The sequence below is a fragment of the Neoarius graeffei genome, chromosome 1, assembly GCF_027579695.1.
Source record: "Neoarius graeffei isolate fNeoGra1 chromosome 1, fNeoGra1.pri, whole genome shotgun sequence".
NCBI lineage: Eukaryota > Metazoa > Chordata > Actinopteri > Siluriformes > Ariidae > Neoarius > Neoarius graeffei.
Window position 1 is genome coordinate 5,702,462 of NC_083569.1, and position 24,561 is coordinate 5,727,022.

Here is a 24,561-nt window from a genome sequence, read left to right on the forward strand (position 1 = left end):
GGATTCGACTCCGAAGAATCGAGTCCCTATATCTGGGCTTTGGAAAGCAGAAGTAGACTCCGAAAAATCGATTCCCTATATCTGGGCTTTGGAAAGAGGGATTCGACTCCAAAGAATCGATTCTCTATATTTGGGCACTGGAAAGCGGGAGTCGACTCTGAAGAATCGATTCCCTATATCTGGACTTTGGAAAGTGGGAGTCGACTCCACCCAGTCAGTGATCGAGTTGAAGTTGTGATGCAAGAAAGTAAAATTATAGGGTTTGAATTTAAAAGGAACAAATAAGAGAAGCATTATTCTGTTATATAATATATAGTCAGTCATAAAGAGTATGTGAGTGAAAGTTTGATTTAAGAATTTTTCAGTTAATTAAAGGAAAACTCCACAGTGAATCACGTTAAACACGTTTGTGGCGTGTTCAATGATTGTAGTGTTGCATTTTATTTTTAATTTATTTCTATAGCAAGTTAGCATTAGTGTGTCGCTCTGATGTCACACTGTTACTGCTAGCACAGTTCAAATGGCAGAAAAAAAATCATCTCAGACACAAGTGATAATCGTCAGATTTCGCTGTTACTCCTCAAAACAAACAAACGAGCTTCTTTTCTCATTTAACATTATCCAGTCCATCATATCGGGCGGTGTAGTGGTTAGCACTGTCGCCTCATGGCAAGAAGGTTCTGGGTTCGAGCCCAGTGGCCAGCAGGGGCCTTTCTGTGTGGAGTTCGCATGGGGTTGCTCCCTCACACTCCAAAGATATGCAGTTAGTTGAACATGAGGTGACCTTGAGCAAGCCACCAAAACCCCCCAAGTGCTCACTTGTGTGCACACAACATGATTAGACACTTTTTGGACTCCAGGCAGAGAAGACAAAGTCTACAATACCAAATAAACCAAGAAACAATTCTTTCAGAGCTTTATTTTACTGCACACCTGCATCTCTGAGGCACTGATCATCTTTCATGTAGTGAATGTTCTTGCCTGTTTTCCAAACACATCCATACACAATTCAACAGCAAAAGCATTTTTGTTGAATTTTATAAATGTTCCCTCCAGCCACAGTGTTTGTGCTCCATCTCCAACGCCCTCAGCACTTGATAAACTGATGTGTAACTTCGTAGATGCCCACTGATTCAGCAGCTTTCTCGTCGTAGTCCGTCCAGTCCTGAAACAGAACGATGGATTGTTACACACACACAACTGGACGTTCTTAATAAGTGCAAACTCTGACTTACTTTCTCCTGAAGGTTGATTTCAGGAAACTGAGAGGTCGTCTCCGCGCCCTGAGCTGCAAATCCAGCCTGAGAAGAAGAAGAAGAAAAAAAAAAACCCCGCACGGAGGTTAGCCTTGGTCTGGACTGCAAAATGGCGGGGGGGATGGAAGCTTCCTTCTCACCTGAGGTTGGAAGTCGACCGGTTCGAGGCCTCGACACTCGAACTGCACCATGGTCTTGAACCTCTCACTGTCCTCCGCCTTAACGAAAACTCACGTTAGAAGAAACTGGGATATCATCAAACCTCCTTCAACTCCTGACTTATTATCCATGAACTACTAGAAATTATTCAGTCGCTCCAGCCAGAGCGAACGGGAAAGGATTGTACAGTTGAGTCTCAGTCAGTCATCTTTATTTGCACGCTCAAACACCTGTATCCCTGTTGATATGCTATACACACGTCAACAAACTACTGAAGAAGTTAATACGGATACGAGCTCTTCTGTGGGATTGGACCATATGGGCCAGCCTTCGCGCTTCATGCGAATCGATGAGCCTGTTGCCGGTTCACCGGTTGTCCTTTGGATCCTTGGACCAGTTTTGTTCGGTACTAACCACTGCACTGTACCGGGAACGCCCTGCAAGATCAGATCTTGCCCTCAAAATGGGCAAGATCCTTAGGCTTGCCCATTTTTCCTGCTTCCAACACATCAACTTCTTCAAGAACAGACTGTTATGTTCCTTTGCTGCCCAACACCTCTCGACAGGTGCCATTGTAATGAGATAATCAGCGTTATTCACTTCACCCATCAATGGGGATCAGGAAAAAATGGCTGAGAGAGAAACGATCAATCTTTCACTCAATTGGAGAAGGGGATTAAAAATATTTGCGTTTATAGAGACTAATGATATCTTACCATACGAGTTTGACTCCCCCCCCGACAGGCCATGGTGAAAGAAATCCTCCGAAACTCTTATTTGCAGCGAAGGGATTTTAAACTCCCGAGGGTACGGAAATCCGGTCCCACTGACTGGAACTCGGAGTTTAAAGGCTCGAACCATAAACCCGATGGTATAAATGTCGATGTGTGTGATAGAACATGCAGAACTCAATGGTTGTTTGTTAACTCACGTTATACGGCGTGATCGTGTCCTTCAGGATATCTGTAGGAGAAACCCATTGTGCACATTTTTTATTCCACAATAAAGCAGCGCTCATGGCTGTATTTCACCACCTCTTTTCTTTTCTCAGTAATCTGAGTCAATGTATTTTCACTGATGTCTACAAAAATAGCGATAAAAATATTATTGTTAGTACGTTCTTTTATCAATGTAAAATATGCATGGAGCAAAGTTACAGTGGGGCAAAAAAGTATTTAGTCAGCCACCAACTGTGCAAGTTCTCCCACTTAAAAAGATGAGAGAGGCCTGTAATTTTCATCATAGGTACACTTCAACTATGAGAGACAGAATGGGGGGAAAGAATCCAGGAAATCACATTGTAGGATTTTTAATGAATTAATTGGTAAATTCCTCGGTAAAATAAGTATTTGGTCACCTACAAACAAGCAAGATTTCTGGCTCTCACAGACCTGTAACTTCTTCTTTAAGAGGCTCCTCTGTCCTCCACTCGTTACCTGTATTAATGGCACCTGTTTGAACTCGTTATCAGTATAAAAGACACCTGTCCACAACCTCAAACAGTCACACTCCAAACTCCACTATGGCCAAGACCAAAGAGCTGTCAAAGGACACCAGAAACAAAATTGTAGACCTGCACCAGGCTGGGAAGACTGAATCTGCAATAGGTAAGCAGCTTGGTGTGAAGAAATCAACTGTGGGAGCAATTATTAGAAAATGGAAGACCTACAAGACCACTGATAATCTCCCTCGATCTGGGGCTCCACGCAAGATCTCACCCCGTGGGGTCAAAATGATCACAAGAATGGTGAGCAAAAATCCCAGAACCACACGGGGGGACCTAGTGAATGACCTGCAGAGAGCTGGGACCAAAGTAACAAAGGCTACCATCAGTAACACACTACGCCGCCAGGGACTCAAATCCTGTAGTACCAGACGTGTCCCCCTGCTTAAGCCTGTACATGTCCAGGCCCGTCTGAAGTTTGCTAGAGAGCATTTGGATGATCCAAAAGAGGACTGGGAGAACTTTTTGGTAAAAACTCAACTTGTCGTGTTTGGAGGAGAAAGAATGCTGAGTTGCATCCAAAGAACACTATACCTACTGTGAAGCATGGGGGTGGAAACATCATGCTTTGGGGCTGTTTTTCTGCAAAGGGACCAGGACGACTGATCCGTGTAAAGGAAAGAATGAATGGGGCCATGTATCGTGAGATTTTGAGTGAAAACATCCTTCCATCAGCAAGGGCATTGAAGATGAAATGTGGCTGGGTCTTTCAGCATGACGATGATCCCAAACACACCGCCCGGGCAATGAAGGAGTGGCTTCGTAAGAAGCATTTCAAGGTCCTGGAGTGGCCTAGCCAGTCTCCAGATCTCAACCCCATAGAAAATCTTTGGAGGGAGTTGAAAGTCGGTGTTGCCCAGTGACAGCCCCAAAACATCACTGCTCTAGAGGAGATCTGCATGGAGGAACGGGCCAAAATACCAGCAACAGTGTGTGAAAACCTTGTGAAGACTTACAGAAAACGTTTGACCTCTGTCATTGCCAACAAAGGGTATATAACAAAGTATTGAGATGAACTTTTGTTATTGACCAAATACTTGTTTTCCACCATAATTTGCAAATAAATTCTTTAAAAATCAGACAATGTGATTTTCTGGATTTTTCTTCTCATTCTGTCTCTCATAGTTGAGGTATACCTATGATGAAAATTACAGGCCTCTCTCATCTTTTTAAGTGGGAGAACTTGCACAATCGTGTGACCAAAAAAAACAAACAAACCCAGAAGTTCATTTCTAGCTCCGAGTCTCTGTACAAACCGGGCAACAGTAAACTCTCACCTGATGCAATAATGTTCTTGACTCTATCATGGTCTAGAGGCGTGGCCTAAAGTCATTCTTTTAATACAGACTCATTCTGCTATTTTATGAACATCAATGTATGATCTGTGATGATTTTAGACCTGCGGTTTTTGTACAATGATGTTCATCTTGTGACAAAAAAGGGATGCGAGAGTGTGTGTTTCTACCTATTGAGTTTTCCCGGGAGCACAGTTTACACTTCTGAACCATACTGGCACTGCCTCGGCCTCCTTTCAGCGGCATACTGTCCTGAAGAAATCTTTACATCAGTAATTAAACACAAACACTCCTCACGTCATACAATAGTGTTAATAATTACACAAATAGTCTAATTATGTAAAAGTTCATCATCATTAGAATTACCAGCAATGTGATGTACTGCCATTTGTTTGAGAGCTCACCACAATTCCCACACTTGAGCTGCAAAAAAAAAAAGTAATAAATTAATTTAAAAAAAAAAAATCAGGATCATAATTTCATCCTGAACAACTACTTTTTCCCTGTACAGTACTGACATGCAGGCTGAATCCCAAATAGATTCACACTCCCTAAACATGTGCACTATACAGTAATGGCGTTCTATTGAGGTTTTTCACCTGACGTCACAGGGTCACGTGACACCCCGGTGTCCGCCATTTTGAAGGTCAAGCTAGCTAATGTCAACAACATAGTAGCTAGTATGTTACTGTAGCAATGTTTACGTTCAGTCATTTGGATGACTGTTAAAACCTTTCAGTCTCAAGTTTTTCCTTTACTGTATTTACTAGTTTACTGTAATTATGATCCGGCAGCTATTTACACCGGATCCAGTGTAAATAGCTGCCGGAGCACGCTCCGGCTTGCTCCCCGTCAAATTAAGCAGCGCGCTCCGGCTTGCTCCCCCTCAAATTAAGCGGCGCGCTCCGGCTTGCTCCCCCTCAAATTAAGCGGCGCGCTCCGGCTTGCTCCCCCTCAAATTAAGCGGCGCGCTCCGGCTTGCTCCCCCTCAAATTAAGCGGCGCGCTCCGGCTTGCTCCCCCTCAAATTAAGCGGCGCGCTCCGGCTTGCTCCCCCTCAAATTAAGCGGCGCGCTCCGGCTTGCTCCCCCTCAAATTAAGCGGCGCGCTCCGGCTTGCTCCCCCTCAAATTAAGCGGCGCGCTCCGGCTTGCTCCCCCTCAAATTAAGCGGCGCGCTCCGGCTTGCTCCCCCTCAAATTAAGCGGCGCGCTCCTGCTTGCTCCCCCTCAAATTAAGCGGCGCGCTCCGGCTTGCTCCCCCTCAAATTAAGCGGCGCGCTCCGGCTTGCTCCCCCTCAAATTAAGCGGCGCGCTCCGGCTTGCTCCCCCTCAAATTAAGCGGCGCGCTCCGGCTTGCTCCCCCTCAAATTAAGCGGCGCGCTCCTGCTTGCTCCCCCTCAAATTAAGCGGCGCGCTCCGGCTTGCTCCCCCTCAAATTAAGCGGCGCGCTCCGGCTTGCTCCCCCTCAAATTAAGCGGCGCGCTCCGGCTTGCTCCCCCTCAAATTAAGCGGCGCGCTCCGGCTTCCTCCCCCTCAAATTAAGCGGCGCGCTCCGGCTTGCTCCCCCTCAAATTAAGCGGCGCGCTCCGGCTTGCTCCCCCTCAAATTAAGCGGCGCGCTCCGGCTTGCTCCCCCTCAAATTAAGCGGCGCGCTCCGGCTTGCTCCCCCTCAAATTAAGCGGCGCGCTCCGGCTTGCTCCCCCTCAAATTAAGCGGCGCGCTCCGGCTTGCTCCCCCTCAAATTAAGCGGCGCGCTCCGGCTTGCTCCCCCTCAAATTAAGCGGCGCGCTCCGGCTTGCTCCCCCTCAAATTAAGCGGCGCGCTCCGGCTTGCTCCCCCTCAAATTAAGCGGCGCGCTCCTGCTTGCTCCCCCTCAAATTAAGCGGCGCGCTCCGGCTTGCTCCCCCTCAAATTAAGCGGCGCGCTCCGGCTTGCTCCCCCTCAAATTAAGCGGCGCGCTCCGGCTTGCTCCCCCTCAAATTAAGCGGCGCGCTCCGGCTTGCTCCCCCTCAAATTAAGCGGCGCGCTCCGGCTTGCTCCCCCTCAAATTAAGCGGCGCGCTCCGGCTTGCTCCCCCTCAAATTAAGCGGCGCGCTCCGGCTTGCTCCCCCTCAAATTAAGCGGCGCGCTCCGGCTTGCTCCCCCTCAAATTAAGCGGCGCGCTCCGGCTTGCTCCCCCTCAAATTAAGCGGCGCGCTCCGGCTTGCTCCCCCTCAAATTAAGCGGCGCGCTCCGGCTTGCTCCCCCTCAAATTAAGCGGCGCGCTCCGGCTTGCTCCCCCTCAAATTAAGCGGCGCGCTCCGGCTTGCTCCCCCTCAAATTAAGCGGCGCGCTCCGGCTTGCTCCCCCTCAAATTAAGCGGCGCGCTCCGGCTTGCTCCCCCTCAAATTAAGCGGCGCGCTCCGGCTTGCTCCCCCTCAAATTAAGCGGCGCGCTCCGGCTTGCTCCCCCTCAAATTAAGCGGCGCGCTCCGGCTTGCTCCCCCTCAAATTAAGCGGCGCGCTCCGGCTTGCTCCCCCTCAAATTAAGCGGCGCGCTCCGGCTTGCTCCCCCTCAAATTAAGCGGCGCGCTCCGGCTTGCTCCCCCTCAAATTAAGCAGCGCGCTCCGGCTTGCTCCCCCTCAAATTAAGCAGCGCGCTCCGGCTTGCTCCCCCTCAAATTAAGCAGCGCGCTCCGGCTTGCTCCCCGTCAAATTAAGCAGCGCGCTCCGGCTTGCTCCCCCTCAAATTAAGCAGCGCGCTCCGGCTTGCTCCCCCTCAAATTAAGCAGCGCGCTCCGGCTTGCTCCCCCTCAAATTAAGCAGCGCGCTCCGGCTTGCTCCCCCTCAAATTAAGCAGCGCGCTCCGGCTTGCTCCCCGTCAAATTAAGCAGCGCGCTCTGGCTTGCTCCCCCTCAAATTAAGCAGCGCGCTCCGGCTTGCTCCCCCTCAAATTAAGCAGCGCGCTCCGGCTTGCTCCCGGAGTGCTCCGGCCGAGGTTCCGGAGCGCGCTCCGGCTTGCTGCTTAATTTGAGGGGGAGCAAGCCGGAGCGCGCTCCGGCAGCTATTTACACTGGATCCGGTGTAAATAGCTGCCGGATCATAATTACAGTAAACTAGTAAATCCAGTAAAGGAAAAACTTGAGACTGAAAGGTTTTAACAGTCATCCAAATGACTGAACGTAAACACTGCTACAGTAACATACTAGCTACTATGTTGTTGACATTAGCTTGTGCTAACAGCTAGCTGCTAGTACGCTGCTACAACACAGACACCGACCCTAATAATACAGTTCTTGGTCATTACCTGGTAACAGCAAATTTATAACGGGCCATGTCTCAACAGACTAAGAAGTTATTTCAATGACATTTAATAACATTTTGTTTATCCTGAGGACCGAAAGTAAATGAAAATGTGAACAAACCTTAGCTGTAATAAGATGGCGACCACCGGCTCCAGGGACGACCCGCTGATGTAGGCATGTTACCCAGCCTGACACAAAATATTTCGAGGCATCCAAACTCTTAAGCCCTATTCGCACAGGATAAGTATTACCTGTGGACCTCTGGTAATTCGGAATAATTACAAAGAATGTCTGAGTTCTTAGTCCCGTGCGAATGCGCCATGTCCGTAATTTGCCAAGTAATAATTTCGCCGCGAATTACCTACTGTGTTTCGGCAAAACACAGACGTCCAGTGGTAATACAAGTCCCGTGTGAATGCGCATGTCTGTGTTTGTAATTATTAAACGTGCGTCTCTTGTACTTTTCTGGAGTGAATAATGAAGGATACGGGCGAAATTTTGACAAACAGCATTTCGGGGCAAGTGGTAGTAGGCCTATCCCGTATTCGAACCAGATAAGCATTTTGAACTCCTGTCTACTAGTGTTGTGACGTTCGCGAACGAACCGATTCTTTTGAACGGCTCCTAGGCATGAACGATGAGAACCGAGTCTCGAGCTGGGGGAGCCGTTCTTTCTGTCGTTCTTTTTCTGTACTGTGTTTCAGATGAAAAAGCTTTTGCCCGAGGACAAGAAGTAGGCTAAACAGCATTTGCCTTTTATTCATTCAAGTTTTATCTGTTTGCCTAATAGTTCAAATTGTTTTGTATATAGTTTATAATGTTGTTGTGAGATATTAATGGTAATATTGTGGGAAAACTACTTTGCACGGACGTTCATTTCATTTATTCTATCGTCATTTTGTTTGTTCTATTTTTGTGTATTTTATTTACTTATCTGTTTGTCTAGTTGTATCTATTTTTCTAATATATTTTTTGCATTAGTTTGTTTTTTCCTATTAAAATAATCTTGTGTTCTTGTTATAACTTTATCTATTTATCTGACTGTTTAGTTGTATCTATTTTTGTTACAATTTCAATATTTTTAATATAGAAAGTTTGGTTTTTTTCTATTAAAATGTTCTTGTGTGATAACTAGTTCTTGTGTTATATTTATTGTAGTTGTATCTACAGGGAGTGCAGAATTATTAGGCAAATGAGTATGTTGACCACATTACCCTCTCTATGCATGTTGGCCTACTCCAAGCTGTATAGGCTTGAAAGCCTCCTACCAATTAAGCATACCAGGTGATGTGCATCTCTGTAATGAAAAGGGGTGTGGTCTAATGACATCAACACCCTATATCAGGTGTGCAAAATTATTAGGCAACTTCCTTTCCTTTGGCAAAATGGGTCAGAAGAGGGATTTGACGGACTCAGAAAAGTCAAAAATAGTGACATATATTGCAAAGGGATGGAGCACTCTTAAAATTGCCCAGCTTTTGAAGCGTGACCATCGAACAATCAAGCGCTTCATTCAAAATAGTCAACAGGGTCGCAAGAAGCGCGTTGAAAAAAAAAAGGCGCAAACTAACTGCCCGTGAGCTGAGGAAAGTCAAGCGTGAAGCTGCCAAGATGCCACTCGCCACCAGTTTTGCCATATTTCAGAGCTGCAACATCACTGGAGTGTCAAAAAGCACAAGGTGTGCAATACTCAGGGACACGGCCAAGGTAACAAAGGCTGAAAAACGACCACCACTGAACAAGACACACAAGATGAAACGTCAAGACTGGGCCAAGAAGTATCACAAGACTGATTTTTCTAAGGTCTTATGGACAGATGAAATGAGAGTGAGTCTTGATGGGCCAGATGGATGGGCTCGTGGCTGGATCAGCAAAGGGCAGAGAGCTCCAGTCCGACTCAGACGCCAGCAAGGTGGAGGTGGGGTACTGGTATGGGCTGGTATCATCAAAGATGAGCTTGTGGGACCTTTTCGGGTTGAGGATGGCGTCAAGCTCAACTCCCAGTCCTATTGTCAGTTTTTGGAAGACACCTTCTTCAAGCAGTGGTACAGGAAGAAGTCAGCATCCTTCAAGAAAAACATGATTTTCATGCAGGACAATGCTCCATCACACGCATCCAAGTACTCCACAGCATGGCTGGCCAGAAAGGGTCTAAAGGAAGAAAGATTAATGACGTGGCCTCCTTGTTCACCTGATCTGAACCCCATAGAAAACCTGTGGTCCCTCATCAAATGTGAGATCTACAAGGAGGGGAAACAGTACACATCTCTGAACAGTGTCTGGGAGGCTGTGGTTGCTGCTGCACGCAATGGTGATCGCAAACAGATCGAAACACTGACCGAATCCATGGATGGCAGGCTTTTGAGTGTCCTTGTAAAGAAAGGCGGCTATATTAGTCACTGATTTGTTTGTTTGTTTTTGAATGCCAGCAATGTATATTAGTGAATGTTGAGTTGTTCTTTTGGTTTCCCTGGTGAAAATAAATGAGTGAAATGGGTATATGTTTGTTTTTTGTTAAGTTGCCTAATAATAATTATGCACAGTTATAGTCACCTGCACACACAGATATCCTCCTAAGATAGCTAAAACTAAGAAAGCCCTACTCCAACTTCCAAAAATACTCAGCTTTGATATTTATGAGTCTTTTGGGTTCATCAAGAACATAGTTGTTTTTCAATAATAAAACTAATCCTCAAAAATACAACTTGCCTAATAATTCTGCACTCCCTGTATTTTGTATCTCAGACTTAAATATTTTTGTAAAACAAGTGTTTTTCTATAAAATATTCTTGCGTTCTTGATAACCATGTTCTTGAGTGGGTTCTTTTTTTTTTTTTTTTTACAGAAAAGCCGTTCTGCATGGACATTCATCGAAGCCCTCATTGTTTTTTAATGGTTATTTATGAGCGTTTAGGGGTTACAATAATGTAAGTCTAGGTTGCTTTATATAAAAGGTATGTCCAGAAATATCGATGTCACTGTCTAAGCAGAGGGAAAACTGAATAAATATTTAAAATGAGCCAGTCTTTTGAACGGCTCTTTTCAAAGAACGGATCACAAAGATGCGGATCCCATCAAAGAGCCATAAATCCCATCTCTGCTGTCTACAAGACGAAACAGGATGCCGTGAACTTATGACACATCCGGTCACAATGTCTGTAAATTCAGTGAATTACAGACTTTTGCTTATCCCGTCCGAATGCGCCACACAATAACACGGAGGTGCGGGGGTAATTGCGAATTACCAGAGGTCCATAGGTAATACTTATCCCGTGCGAATCGTACTTTATACGCTTTCAGATCAATACCTGTGTATGGCGATGGGTTTTTAACGACATAGGTATACAGATCATGTGGGCCGAAGTCAGGTAAAGACGAGGGCTTCGTGTGCTTCCGTACGTCACTGAACAATCCTGGTGGAAGCAGGTAAGCGTCGTTCTCTAATGGCCCTTTTCCACTACCCTTTTTCAGCTCACTTCAGCCCGACACGACTCGCGTTTCGACTACCAAAGAACAGCACGACTCGGCTCGCTTCAGCCCTGCTTAGCCCCTAAAACTCGCACGGTTTTGGAGTGGGGCTGAAGCGAGCCAAAGCGAGCCGAGTGAGGCTGGGGGCGTTAGCAGACACTCCCCTGTGCACTGATTGGTGAGGAGGAGTGTCCTCACACGCCCACACACGCCCCGCGAGCACGCTGGGATCTGTAAACACCGTAAACCCGGAAGAAGAAGAATTACGAGAATTTCTGAAGCCTTATGCGCCTCGCCTCATCTATACACTGAGTGCAGAATTATTAGGCAAGTGAGTATTTTGACCACAACATCCTTTTAATGCATGTTGTCCCACTCCAAGCTGTTTAGGCTTGAAAGCCTACTACCAATTAAGTATATCAGGTGCTGTGCATCTGTGTAATGAGAGGGGGTGTGGTCTAATGACATCAACACCCTATATCAGGTGTGCATAATTATTAGGCAACCTCTTTTCCTCTGGCAAAATGGGTCAGAAGAGAGATCTGACAGACTTTGAAAAGTCTAAAATTGTGAGATGTCTTGCAGACGGATGCAGCACTCTTGAAATTGCGAAGATGTTGAAACGTGATCACCGAACAATCAAGCGTTTCATTGCAAATAGTCAACAGGGCCGAAAGAAGCGTGTGGGGAAAAAAAGGCGCAAAATAACTGCACACGATCTGCGGAAAATCAAGTGTGAAGCTAACAAGCAGCCATTAGCATCCAGTTCTGCCATATTCCAGAGTTGCAACATTCCTGGAGTGTCAAAGAGTACAAGGTGTGCAATACTGAGGGACATGGCCAAGGTAAGGAAGGCTGAAAAACGACCACCACTGAGTAAGGCACACAAGATAAAACGTCAAGACTGGGCCAAGAAATATCTTAAGACTGATTTTTCTAAGGTGCTGTGGTCTGATGAGATGAGCGTGACTCTTGATGGGCCAGATGGATGGGCCTGTGGCTGGATCAGTAATGGGCACAGAGCTCCACTCCGACTCGGACGCCAGCAAGGTGGAGGTGGAGTACTGCTATGGGCTGGTATCATCAAAGACGAGCTTGTTGGACCTTTTCGAGTTGAGGATGGACTCAAACTCAACTCCCAGACCTACTGCCAATTCCTGGAAGAAACCTTCTTCAAGCAGTGGTATAAGAAAAAGTCAGCATCTTTCAAGAAGAACATGATTTTCATGCAGGATAACGCTCCATCTCATGCGTCCAAATACTCCACTGCGTGGCTAGCCAGTAAAGGTCTGAAAGGTGAAAAAATAATGACATGGCCCCCTTGTTCACCTGACCTAAAGCCCATAGAGAACCTGTGGTCCATTATAAAACGTGAGGGCTACAAAGAGGGAAAACAGTACACCTCTCTGAACAGCGTCTGGGAGGCCGTGGTTGCTGCTGCACACAATGTTGGTCGTGAACAGATAAAGAAATTGACAGAATCTATGGATGGAAGGCTTTTGAGCGTCCTCATGAAGAAGGGTGGCTATATTGGTCACTGATTTGTTTTTGTTTTGTGTTTGAATGTCAGATATGTTTATTTGCAAATCTGGAGTTGTCATATCAGTGTACCTGGTGAAAATAAATAAGTGAACTGGCTACATATTTGGTTTTTATTAAGTTGCCTAATAATTCTGCACAGTGAAAGTTACCTGAACACATACATATTCTCCTAAAATGGCCAAAACTAAAAACGCCCCACTCTAACTTCCATACATATTCAGCTTTGATATTTATGAGTCTTTTTGGTTGATTGAGAACATAGTTGTTGTTCAATAATAAAACTAATCCTCAAAAATACAACTTGCCTAATAATTCTGCACTCCGTGTACGCTCTTGCCAGTATCTGCTGGCGTTGTCGGTGACAACAAGCCACAGCACCAAGACTAGCAACACTAACGACTCCATGTTTATTGTTTACTATTCGGGTCGTGAGACTACCGCTTAAAAGATCAGCGGTATGATGTCACTGTTTGCGCTGCTTAACGACATCACGTGACGTCCACCCACTTTCGCTAACTCCACCCAATGTGTCCACCCACTTCCAGCCAGCACGGTTCAGCGCGGTTGTAGTCGAAATGCAACTCCAACAGCCCCGCTCAGCTCGACTCAGCACGTTTGTAGTGGAAAAGCGGCATAAGCCTGCCAACCTTAATTTTTGCAAATCCCTCTCCCTCTGCTCGCCCTGTAAATGCCCTACGTCGCTGGATAGTGAAGGTGTTTTCTGCATCTCGCTCCTTTTTCTTTTATGTTTGTCGCCTTCCTCGCATTCAAACTGATTCGACCCGTGACGTCCAAAATGGCAGCCTAACGATGCATCACATGACTTGGTCACGTGGGTGAAAAACCTCAATAGCCTACCTAGTGCACTATTTATCCTTTAGGAAGGTATTTGGTATTCAGCCACGCCAGCAATACAACTGAATGACTAGCGAGCAGCAATGCTTCACTAAGAACTACAATAAATACCAAAAACAACAAAAGATATTGTATAATATTGAAATATTTAGCAAACAGTCCAGTATTTAGCCCGAAAGCTAACATTTTTGCAAGCTAACGTTACCTTTAAATACCAGCGGAAGTCGTCTCCTTCAGGTCTAACGTTTGTAACATTCTCCAACGTCGCTTTAAACTGCAAACCGAATTTCTAAGGGGAAAAAATAAACATCTACAAGTTTTATAATCACATTTCAGAAAGCTGAGACAGTTTACAGGGGGAAAAAAAGCCGAAAACGAGCACCTACCCCCATGTTGACGTTTACAGCGTTTGCGTAAAGGCTATTCAGTACTTTTTCTACGTAAAAAGCGTTCTGAGCTTTTGCGCCATCAAGCTACGCAATATACGTACACCCACATTGAACGCTGTTAATTTTATGTAGTGCCTTTGAGTACATGCCCTATTCAACAATTTTGTTGCGTAGTGAGCCCGCCCTCTAGCGGCCATTACAGGAACACTACATACAGCACTGGTGCAATACCAATACGTCCTTACTCTCTATTAAAAGTGCACTATATAGGGGATAAAATATTAGCTTCTTCGCCCTACGTAGTGCACTAAACGTCCAAAAAGTCGCTGTTTGGGATGCGGCCTTTGACAGGAAGGCTGGAAAAATTACACACACGTGCAATGCAATTTGCTTGATAAACTTTAATATATATATTTATTTCTATGTCATTACAGTTTTCACAGAAATTCGCACACATTATTTTGCATCTAATATCAAAAGTAAAAAAAAAAAAAAAAAAATCTACCTGTCTAGTGGTCTAACTACAATTCAAGTACTGGAGGATGCATAAAGATGCAGAACATTTGACCTCCCTGACATCACACTGATTTTCAATCTGTGCACATGTCAAATACCTAAAAAGTTGTCAAATATGACATGAGATTTAATTTGAGTGTTTATAGCCTTAAAGTCTTCGCTAATAGGAGTAGCAATGTTTTATAAACACTTCACCCTGGTATAAGGCTCCCATCTTGTACACTCGGATATAGAAGGTCTTTACAAATACTTCAGTATAAAACCATCAGTGGAGCAAATACCTATGCTAGAGTCTCAGAAACTTAACCACACACACCTTATAAAGGGTGGGATGTAAACACTTTTGGCATTTAGGATAAATACAGCCCGACAGTCACTCTTCCTGAGTCTGACTTCAAGTTTCTAAAGGCATTTCTCTCGCACACACACACACTCTCTCTCTCATGCACTCACACATACGGCTGGCTCATCCACCACAGCGTTCCAACACCTGGAGTGGTGTTTTTAGTCTGAGCCAGGATATAAACACTTTATTTTCACTTTATTATGAGGACGATGATGAACAGAAAGCACTTCCAACCTCAAGCTAAGGGAAAATTAAAAAGGTAAAAGCAAAAAAAAAAAAAAATCTTCCAGCTCAAGCTGCTCCGCTCTTCCACACGATGAAAGGGCGTCGGGCGTGGCTCCACGAGTCCAACCCCGTCCTGCGCAGGAGAGACGCGGAGACGTCAGTGCGGTCTGCTGGACTCAGACGTGCGTCTCTGTCGGGGAGTTACGTGACCGTTCATGTAGCCGTTCTGGCGTTTACTGAAGCCGCCGTTGAGGATGTCCTGAATGTGCTGCACTATTAGGTTTATCGCAACTGCAAAACGAATCAATCAACCGTTTCAGGCGTGAACATTCCCAGTGTCCTTTTTTTTCCCCCCCCCCTTTACAGCAGCCCATATTTGGACAGCATTTCCCCTTAAAAACTAATCCAAGCTGGGCTTTTATCAGAAAATCAAATTTAATGATTGCAAGCCAAGAAATATATTCAAGCAAGTCAACATTTAGAAACGTTCTCAAAACAACGTACTTTAACCCTAAAACAGACTCACCGAGGTTGTCGGCTCCGCGTGGGATGATGACGTCTGCGTACTTCTTCGTCTGAACGAGATAAAAAAAAAAATGCGGCGAGACGTTAAGCAGAAATATGTGAGAGGACACGGAAAAGAAAGCCGATACTCACTGGAAGACAGAATTCTTCGAAAGCTGGCTTTACAAAAGTGATGTACTGGGACAGGACCTGCTCCAGCTCACGTCCTCTCTCGGTGATGTCTCGCAGAACTAACACACATACACACACCCCTTTAGGAGGAGCCTCTGCATAAATACTGCACCGTCATCATCCTGACTTTCCATCAGCGTTGAGGTTTTTTTTTTTTTAAATAAGTATTCCAGACGCGTACCTCTGCGAGACAGCCGCGTGTCTGCATCCGTGTCCACGAACAGCTTCATCTGGAAAAGGTCCCGGATCTCCTGCGAGTAGAAGATGAGAATGCCCTCCAACAGAACTACGTCGGCCGGATACAGCGTCACAAACTCGTCCTTCCTGTTACGTTCGCAACAGAAACATTGCTGTAAGGCAGCCCAGAATCTTATTCACACTCTCAGCTCAACAGGAGGGAAAAAAAAAAAAAATCCTTCTGTTCTACCTGGAATGTGTGACAAAGTCGTACACCGGGATTTGAACCGTCTTCCCCTGAATGATGTCATGGAGCGTCTTTAAGATCAGCTCGTTGTCAAAGGCATCTGGACAGACGAGGCATAAAGAAGCACGTGTTCTCAAACTAGCAGACACGTCCCAACACACTCCGACTACTACGCGTTGTGTTTATTACCTGGATGATCAAAGTTGAACTGTCCTTTGACCGCCTTGGCTTTCTGTTCAGGCGTGAGCACTTTGTAGAAACTGTCCTGACTCAGGATGGCGACCTGACGCTGCCGATGATCGATCTTATTCTGCCCCAGCATCTCCATAATCTTGGCACATACCGAAGACTGTGCAGAGAAACAAAGATATATGAGTCACCTGACCTCAAGTATCTTTAGAAAGCTCAGCATTGGGGAAACGCCTGGAAGCTTTTCGTTTCATCATGGGTCCAGTGCTCACGCAAAACATTTCAGACACTTTCCTGAGCTCTGGTGGTGAAACCGGACATTTATACGCAGTTTTTCTTCTCCTTTGGGAAAGCCGTGCACGACTAAGATGTGGGGGATAAAATAAGACTTTCACAAGTACAATTTTTGGACCAAATTTATACTTCATTTACAACAAGACGACTGCAGAAGGGTAAATACTTGAGTAAACGCGTTAACAGAATTTGGGAATGTATTGTAGCGAGACCAGCTGCGATGTATGGATTGGAGACCGTACCCTTAAAGGGCACATCTTGGGTAAATTCAGGAGCAAGATCAATGTAACTCTTATTTTATATTAAACTTTGGTCAAATATCTGTCACATTTTGCGCAATACCAGAAAAATCAGTTGAAATCAAGGCATTTGAGTTGAATTGGTCCGCCTCTTAAAAAACCTGGCAAACGTTGATTTTCGTGACGTCGTGCGTGCGGGACGCCTCCTTCTGAATCCTACGTCAGCGCTGGTTTGTTCATGAGGAAACGACCTGTTGGTTTGCAAATGTCTTCAACGTTATCGCGTAATTATTAAAACGGTTAACAGATGTATCGTAGGAGGGTGTAGCAACACCAATCTTGATGGGATTAGTACTCATCGTTTTCCAAAAGACCGGACAATGAGAGAGAAATGGGAGCGCTGTGCACTGAGACTGCGCAAAGCTCTTGCTGGTGCTTCTGCAGGTAACGTCACGAATCTGGCTCCAGACTCCCTTGGGATTTTTCCAGACGTGTTTTGTTATTTTATTTTTTTCTGCTGTAGACAGATGGCCTCGTGCAAAATTACCCTTCTGGATGAGTGTGTAAAGGGACATAAAAAAAAAAAAAAAATTGGTCCAGGATATGCACTTTAACGAAGAGACAGGAGGCAAACTTGGAGGTGGCGGAGTTGATGTTAAGGTTTGCGATAGGAGTGACAAGGTTGGACAGGATAAGGAACGAGCACGTCAGAGGGACAGCTTGGGAATTAAGCTAAGAGAGATGAGACTGCGATGGTATGGGCACATCCTGAGAAGAGATGCAGAGCATGTTGAGGATGGAGCTGCCAGGCACACGAAAACGAAGAGATACATGAAGGTAGTAGAGAAGGATGCGGAAGACAGGGAGCATTGGAGACGAAATATCCGCTGTGGCGACCCCTAATCGGGAGCAGCCAAAAGAAGAAGAAGATTGTTGAACATATCAGGGTGTTTAAACATAAGTGGTAGCTTGATAAATCTGTAATACAAAAAAAAGTTTATATATAAGGGCGGCACGGTGGTGTAGTGGTATGCGCTGTCGCCTCACAGCAAGAAGGTCTGGGTTTCCTCCGGGTGCTCCGGTTTCCTCCACAGTTCAAAGACATGCAGGTTAGGTTAACTGGTGACTCTAAATTGAGCGTAGGTGTGAATGTGAATGGTTGTCTGTGTCAGCCCTGTGATGACCTGGCGACTTGTCCAGGGTGTACCCCGCCTTTCGCCCGTAGTCAGCTGGGATAGGCTCCAGCTCGCCTGCGACCCTGTAGAACAGGATAAAGCGGCTAGAGATGAGGAGATGAGATGAGATCTCCATATCACGGAAGTAGGTGGAGGAATTGCTGACGTAATTTTTCCAAAGAGACGAGCAAAGCACACGATTAGATCATCGTCGTCGCACGTTAATGACGTCTTCATATAAACAACAGCAAGATTGAATAAGTCACAATGGACACGTTTTAACACGTTTCCTAGGTCACTAATTTTCACAAAAATCGACGCTGGATTTTTTTTTTTTAGTTCACAAACAAAATGGAAATAAAACACTTTATATTCTACAAAGCAGCGTGTTAGTTTCCTGATCAGCGGAATATACATTTTATTATTATTATTATTATTATTATTAAATAAAAAAAAAAAAAACGAGGAAAAACATCCCCCACCCCCACCTTGTGAGCTGCTTGTGCTTTTAGCCACGTGTTAGGAAATGAGCTCATCATACGGATATAACAAGTCGCGCACTGATGACGTAGACAGACAAAGAAAACCCACGCGCTTCTTCCATCCAGTGAACTGGAAATTCCGATAATTAGCAGACTTGTTTGTTTGTTGGTTTTCTCAACCCAACATGTCATTAATAAGCTAAAATGGTAAATATATATATAATGTCTGTAAACACAGTTATAATAGAAATAAACTGAAAATAAAAGTCGCGCGCGCCCATCACAATCACATCATCACTGGCTCCCAAAGGAATTAGATTAGAAGGAAAGGAAAGAATAATTTGGTCCAAAACACGAACCTTTCCACTGGCTGTACCTCCAGACACTCCGATAAGAAACGGCTGCCTGATGGTATTGCCGTTTTCTTCCTGCTCCTGAAGTCGGCTGTCAGTGTCTCCGGCCATGCTGCAGTGCTGCTGTCCGAGTGCGGGTCCAATCCCAAACCGCTCCCTGTCTACGTGCACTACGTCCTCGACACCCCCGGATTCCACTCATTCATCCATCTGAGACCCCGCCCCTTTCTCTTCTTCTTCTTCGGTTTATTGGCGGATCACGTCTCTTTGGTGCATACCGCCACCTACTGTACAGGAGTGTGTAAAGGGACTGAGCAGACTATCTGAAGTTTAAAGTGCTGATGACACGAACATGACTCTATGCAATTTCTTAAATAAACTATACAACATGGCAAACATGTTAGATTTCTGTTACAATCATAGGCGGTTTTAAACGGGGGCCGGGGGGGCCAGTGCCCACACAGGTGTGCTGAACAGATAATAAGCTTTATTAATTTCGACGTGAGGGCGGCACGGTGGTGTAGTGGTTAGCGCTGTCGCCTCACAGCAAGAAGGTCCTGGGTTCGAGCCCCGTGGCCGGCGAGGGCCTTTCTGTGTGGAGTTTGCATGTTCTCCCCGTGTGGGTTTCCTCCGGGTGCTCCGGTTTCCCCCACAGTCCAAAGACATGCAGGTTAGGTTAACTGGTGACTCTAAATTGAGCGTAGGTGTGAATGTGAGTGTGAATGGTTGTCTGTGTCTATGTGTCAGCCCTGTGATGACCTGGCGACTTGTCCAGGGTGTACCCCGCCTTTCGCCCGTAGTCAGCTGGGATAGGCTCCAGCTTGCCTGTGACCCTGTAGAACAGGATAAAGCGGCTAGAGATAATGAGATGAGATGAATTTCAACGTGCGCTGGCTCGAAGATCGGAACTGACATGACAGAGTGTTCTACACGGACTCCTCAAAGCGCTACACACACACTGTTACCTGCAGCAGAAAGACCAGCAGCAGTGTGAATTGTAAACTTCGGACGTGAGAGATAACAGCTGCAGCCCTGCAAGGACTAGGCTACTGCAAAGAGGCGAAGGTAAGGAAAATTATTCAATTTTGTAACATCAGTGTTTGCACATATCCGTGTTTTACTGTTGTTGTTCACTACAATAATAAATCCGTTTTATTGCGCTTTCTTAAAAGTGCGTTGCACAGCAATAAGTAGCCTAACTTCATATTTTTGGGAAATGGGTAAAATAACCGACAGTGTTTAACCTTCTTGTAAAACTCGAATGGCCTTGTGATATGTAGAGGCTACATTCCTCTCCGTTTACTTTTTAGTATAGGCCTACTGTAGGCTATCATCATGGAAAGGAGCAAGAAGGACATTATGTCCTTTTTTGCCCCTGTTGGCAAAAAGCAACATAGAGAGAGTAAGGAAGATGAAGATTATGAAAGAGGAGAGAGAGCCAGAGGTGGAGAGAGAGCCAGAGGTGGAGAGAGAGCCAGAGGTGGTGGTTGGAGAGGTGGAAAGTGAGGCATCTGAAAGGCAATCTGAGAGTGAGGATGAAGACATTCAGGATCAGATTGAGGGACAGAATGAGGGACAACCCAACGAGTCATTGGGACAACCAGATTCACCATGCATATCAAGTACAGCACCATCAGGTTTGTGATGTTGAACAAATGCATGTGTGTGAGCAGTGTCGACCTACAATTCATATAGCCTACCCTGAAAGTGTGAAGTCTGAATAATAATTAATAAATATAAAATATAAATGATAGATATAATAATAAATTAATAAATGAATAATGATAAATAAATGTTGTTCTCAGTAGCACTCTCATATTTACTGTATTCATCTTTCTCCAGATATCAGCAAGTGCTTGGACGACACTCCAGTGCAGCCACGTCTGAAGAAAAGATTCATTGTATGCAAAAATAGAAATCTTATTTTACAAAAAAGAGAAACATGGTTTTAAGATTTATTGAGCACAATTTATTTTATGTTTAGGCTATTGAGACAGAATGTTTATCTCATTGTATTTATGCTCAATATATTTTGTTTTGGTTTTAAATAAACTAAACTAAACATTTTGAACGCCTAAATATTGCCATGTTTTGTCCATATGTGCCCCCCTGAAAAAACACTGGCCCCACCTCGGCCCCCCTAGGAATTTTGGTCTAGAACCGCCACTGGTTACAATTACGTGAAAAGAAGCTGTTGTTACGCGAATATCCAACTTTTAATTGCACAGCGCAAGAAAACTGGGTCCGTGGCTCGCGGCCATGTTGTGACGTCAGCGGGAGAACACGCTGCGGTTCACTGGCTGTTCTACTCTGGTTCTACTCAATGGAAATGGCGCATGAAAACGCCGGTGAACTCTCTAGTGCTAGCTCTTCCTCTTCTGGGAGTCTAGAATTGTGTTGATCTCTTCCGAATAGAATCTATGATAGCCTACCCTCTTTACCCTTTGCCTCTCGTTGCTAGGCGGCAGTTACATGAAAGCCGCAAGCTTTCACAAGCAAATACACGACTGATATCACGCCGACTTTATGATTACATTTATGATTATCATGTAGAATCTATAGCTCTACGTACCTTTATCTTATGTCGTTTCACAACACATGTTCTGACAGGACGACTGTCTTTGGATCCGGCATAGCTACTAGTAGACCCCCTCCAGAATACTGGCAGTGTTGCCAGATTGGGAGGTTTCCCGCCCAGTTGGGCAATTTCAAGTGCAAAATGCACTTGAAACCACCCAACTGGGCGGGAAACCTCCCAATCTGGCAACACTGTGTAGGCACTGCTGATGGTAATAACACACGTTTGTGCTGAACTGCACACCCAAGAGATTCTTTTAAGCTGGGAAGGGTGTCAAAACAATCCAAATCGAAGTGTTCAGAGCACAGGACGGATGTTGGTGAGGGCTCCCACTTGTCACGAGTGCGCCTGACTTGCTTCACCCACTTCGCATGCAGCTCGGGATCTCTGGGAAACTTGAATAAACTTACCCCATCCTTGTGGGTTTTGGAGCAAAAGCCGGCAACACAACGCGAAGGCATAATAACTATATATATAATAATGTCTAATAAAAATACTAATAATGATAAACTGAACACCTGTCGCATCAACAACAAACTGGTAAGTTAGGAGGAAGGTTCTTTCGCTGACGTCATATAGCTCCTCCTCCTCCTTCGTCTCCTGGGTGCTGCAGCCCCGTCAAATTTGCCCAAATAGCCGCGTTTATCATCATAATTTGTAAAATAGGCGCCTTCGTGAATTAATATATGGATCATCGGGAATTACTTTTTATGTTATAAAACATCACCAAAGATGTCAAAAACGTGTCACCAGCACTTTAAGGGTGTTTTCACACCTGGTCCCCTTTAAAGGAACCAGACTCAGTCCTCTTTAACACTACGTTCACACTGCAAGGCTTAATGCTCAATTCCGATTTTTTTGTGAAATCCGATTTTTTTGTGAGGTCGTTCACATTAACAAATATATGCGACTTGTATGTGATCCTCAGTATGAACGAAAAGCGACCTAAAAGTGTTCCGCATGCGCATTGCAGGATACGACGACGTCACACGCAGTGAGCATGGCCAGTGTTTACGGAAGTAACCTAAAGTTTCCTGTGTATGACAGTAGCCAGCATGGAGTACCTGGCGATGATGCAGTTGTTGTTGCGACGGAGCCAGAACATGCACAATAGCCTGATGTTAAGAAGGAGGTTGAGAAGGAAGAGGGCAAGGGTTTTGTTGTTGTAACTTTTTTGAAAGACCCGCCCCCTACTTCAGCGCAGAATAGTGATGTTTGTGGCTTGTTGATGACGTGTAAGTCGGATGAATGCGACCTGGCGGTTCAGACTGAAGTCGCATATGAAAAGATCGGATAGGAATCGGAATTAGGGACACGTATCCAAACGGCCTGGGTCGGATTTGAAAAAATCGGATCTGTGTCGTTCATATTGTCAATAAAAGATCGGATACAGGTCACATATGGGCAAAAAAATCGGATTTGAGTCACTTCAGCCTGCAGTGTGAATGTAGTGTAAGTGGACCAAAAAGTGGACCAACAGAAAAAGAACTCAGTTCTTTTTGTGTTCACACTGTGAATTTATTACAAAGAGGACTGGGTTCTCTTTCTGGTCCAGTTAAGCTTTGATGGGGCCTCAGTCCTCTTTCTGTTCACACCAGGTCCTCTAGAGCCCTCAGACCCCCAGTGCATGGAATTCTGGGTAATTTTCTCTTGAATCAAAATGTCTGCTGCCATGCTTGCCCTGCTGTATTCTTTGATCAAAATAATGCGGATTAAGGAAAATAAATTTTTTATATATATATATATATATATATATATATATATATATATATATATATATATATATATAATATTATATATTTATAATATAGTTATATTATTGTGGCCGACTCATCAGTCAGTAAGTTCAGGGAACTGTAAAGCGGCTGTGGTAAGTTCCAAAAGGAAGTTGAGTTTCCCTGCTACAGTCACGTGACCAACTACGGCAAACGAAGAAGGTTAAACTACAGTGAAAAAGGCGACGTGAACCTGGTGCGCTTTTTGTTCACAACGCGCAGATTAGGCGAACCGTACCGTTGATTTTTAGCAAACCGTACTGAGACCACCTCCTGAGGTGGTCTCAGTTCGGTTCGCTTTAAAGGGGTCTGGGTACGGTTGGAGTGTTCACATATGCGCAAAAAATGCTGAGTCATCGATCTGAGTTCAGTTAGATGGCTGAAAGGGACCAAGTGTGAAAACACCCTAAGAAGAAACTAGACTACACGCCTTATTCAGTCCCCCCAGGATTCCGCGGGCCTTTTTTGTGATTGTTGCGGGGGGTTTCAAAAAATTGCGATGAAAGTTGCGGTGTTTTTTAGGTTTTTGTTACGATTACATTGCGGGAGGAAGTGAAAGTTGCGATTTTCTCTTTTTGTGATTAAAATTGAGTGATATGTTAAATATTAAGTTATTACTGAAAAACTATTGATTAAAAAAACAAGACACTGAGAAACGGTCCTATAAACAACTTTACCAATATAAAAGATTACCAGGACTACAAAAATGCAGAAAAATAGGCTTTACTTATCCAAATGCACCTGTTGGTTCAAAAGTTAAAGTGCAGAGAACCTCACAGCACAACATGAAGTTCCCTTAAAATATAATATAAATGCCTCAGCTTTCATGTAAGAAAAAAACTATTAATACTAGTACTGTGTGCAGGCAGTCTCTCCTGAAGACTAAATTAAACAATAATTATAAACTAATAAAATAAATGGCTCAGGCTTCATAGAAGAAAAAAAACAACAATTGGAACAGAATCTCACAGTATGATGCTGAAGCTGCCTAAACAATGGAAAATAAAATACCATTTTGGCAAAAATGTTGGCATCCATTAATTTCTTGTATTAAGTAAAAAAAAAATAATGTAAAGTGCACACAGTCCTTCACTGTAAACACAACACACTTTCAGTAACAGAATTTAAGCCTACAGAAACACTGACTCGCACATGCTGCTTCTCTTGAACGTATACACGGAAGTAAGGCGGAAGGTAGTTTGTCGACGTCACCTCAAGACGACGCCAACGATTGGTCAAATTTGCGGGAAAGTTGCGGTGATTGGATATAATTGCAACACCGCCCTGAATTCGCGGGGATTGGTTGAATTTGCGTTGAAGTTGCAGATCGCAACATCCTGGAGGGTCTGTTTATTAAGTCGTGATTTGGGGATGGACATTTGACCAAACAGTAATCTTGCCCTGGTGAAATAACTTGTATTAGCTTTGAGATATCGCGTTCACAAGGTTTTCGGACAGACATTTGACATCACAGTGACCTTGACCTTAGACCTTTTGATCTCAAAATCTAATCAGTTCA

General features: G+C 44.7%; 2 protein-coding genes across 4 annotated transcripts; both read right to left on the reverse strand.

Annotated features, from left to right (window-relative positions):
• Positions 1 to 904: 904 nt before the first annotated feature.
• czib (CXXC motif containing zinc binding protein) lies at positions 905 to 13,839 on the reverse strand. 2 transcript variants are annotated; one of them, XM_060928722.1, is made up of 8 exons: positions 13,748 to 13,838; positions 13,567 to 13,650; positions 4,581 to 4,637; positions 4,385 to 4,466; positions 2,347 to 2,378; positions 1,397 to 1,474; positions 1,236 to 1,301; positions 905 to 1,165 (listed from the first exon to the last, which is right to left on the reverse strand). In XM_060928722.1, the coding sequence occupies exons 1-8, from the start codon at positions 13,751 to 13,753 to the stop codon at positions 1,088 to 1,090; spliced, it is 483 nt and encodes a 160-aa protein (XP_060784705.1). In that variant the 5' UTR covers positions 13,754 to 13,838; the 3' UTR covers positions 905 to 1,087. The 2 variants fall into 2 exon arrangements, with proteins under 2 accessions (XP_060784705.1, XP_060784697.1); XM_060928714.1 differs by having other exon boundaries at positions 905 to 1,301; positions 13,748 to 13,839.
• On the reverse strand, positions 13,569 to 18,908 carry uck2b (uridine-cytidine kinase 2b). Of its 2 annotated transcripts, none has more exons than XM_060928703.1 (7): positions 18,696 to 18,908; positions 16,147 to 16,306; positions 15,961 to 16,057; positions 15,715 to 15,857; positions 15,495 to 15,592; positions 15,364 to 15,412; positions 13,569 to 13,650 (listed from the first exon to the last, which is right to left on the reverse strand). In XM_060928703.1, the coding sequence occupies exons 1-7, from the start codon at positions 18,798 to 18,800 to the stop codon at positions 13,631 to 13,633; spliced, it is 672 nt and encodes a 223-aa protein (XP_060784686.1). In that variant the 5' UTR covers positions 18,801 to 18,908; the 3' UTR covers positions 13,569 to 13,630. The 2 variants fall into 2 exon arrangements, with proteins under 2 accessions (XP_060784686.1, XP_060784678.1); XM_060928695.1 differs by lacking the exon at positions 13,569 to 13,650 and adding an exon at positions 14,137 to 15,128.
• Between the last annotated feature and the right edge of the window lie 5,653 nt (positions 18,909 to 24,561).

Bases quoted from the DNA above. Each gene is read 5' to 3' on its own strand.
- uck2b (XM_060928695.1), bottom strand. From the start codon at position 18,800: ATGGCCGGAGACACTGACAGCCGACTTCAGGAGCAGGAAGAAAACGGC. The intron at 16,307-18,695 runs GTTCGTGTTTTG...TTCTCTGCACAG, and splicing joins GAGGTACAGCCAGTGGAAAG to TCTTCGGTATGTGCCAAGAT. The intron at 15,858-15,960 runs GTAGAACAGAAG...CGAACGTAACAG, and splicing joins GACTTTGTCACACATTCCAG to GAAGGACGAGTTTGTGACGC.
- czib (XM_060928714.1), bottom strand. The intron at 4,638-13,566 runs GTAACGTTAGCT...TTTTTTTTGCAG, and splicing joins ACTTCCGCTGGTATTTAAAG to CTCAAGTGTGGGAATTGTGG. The intron at 2,379-4,384 runs GTAGAAACACAC...TTTCTCCTACAG, and splicing joins CTCCCGGGAAAACTCAATAG to ATATCCTGAAGGACACGATC.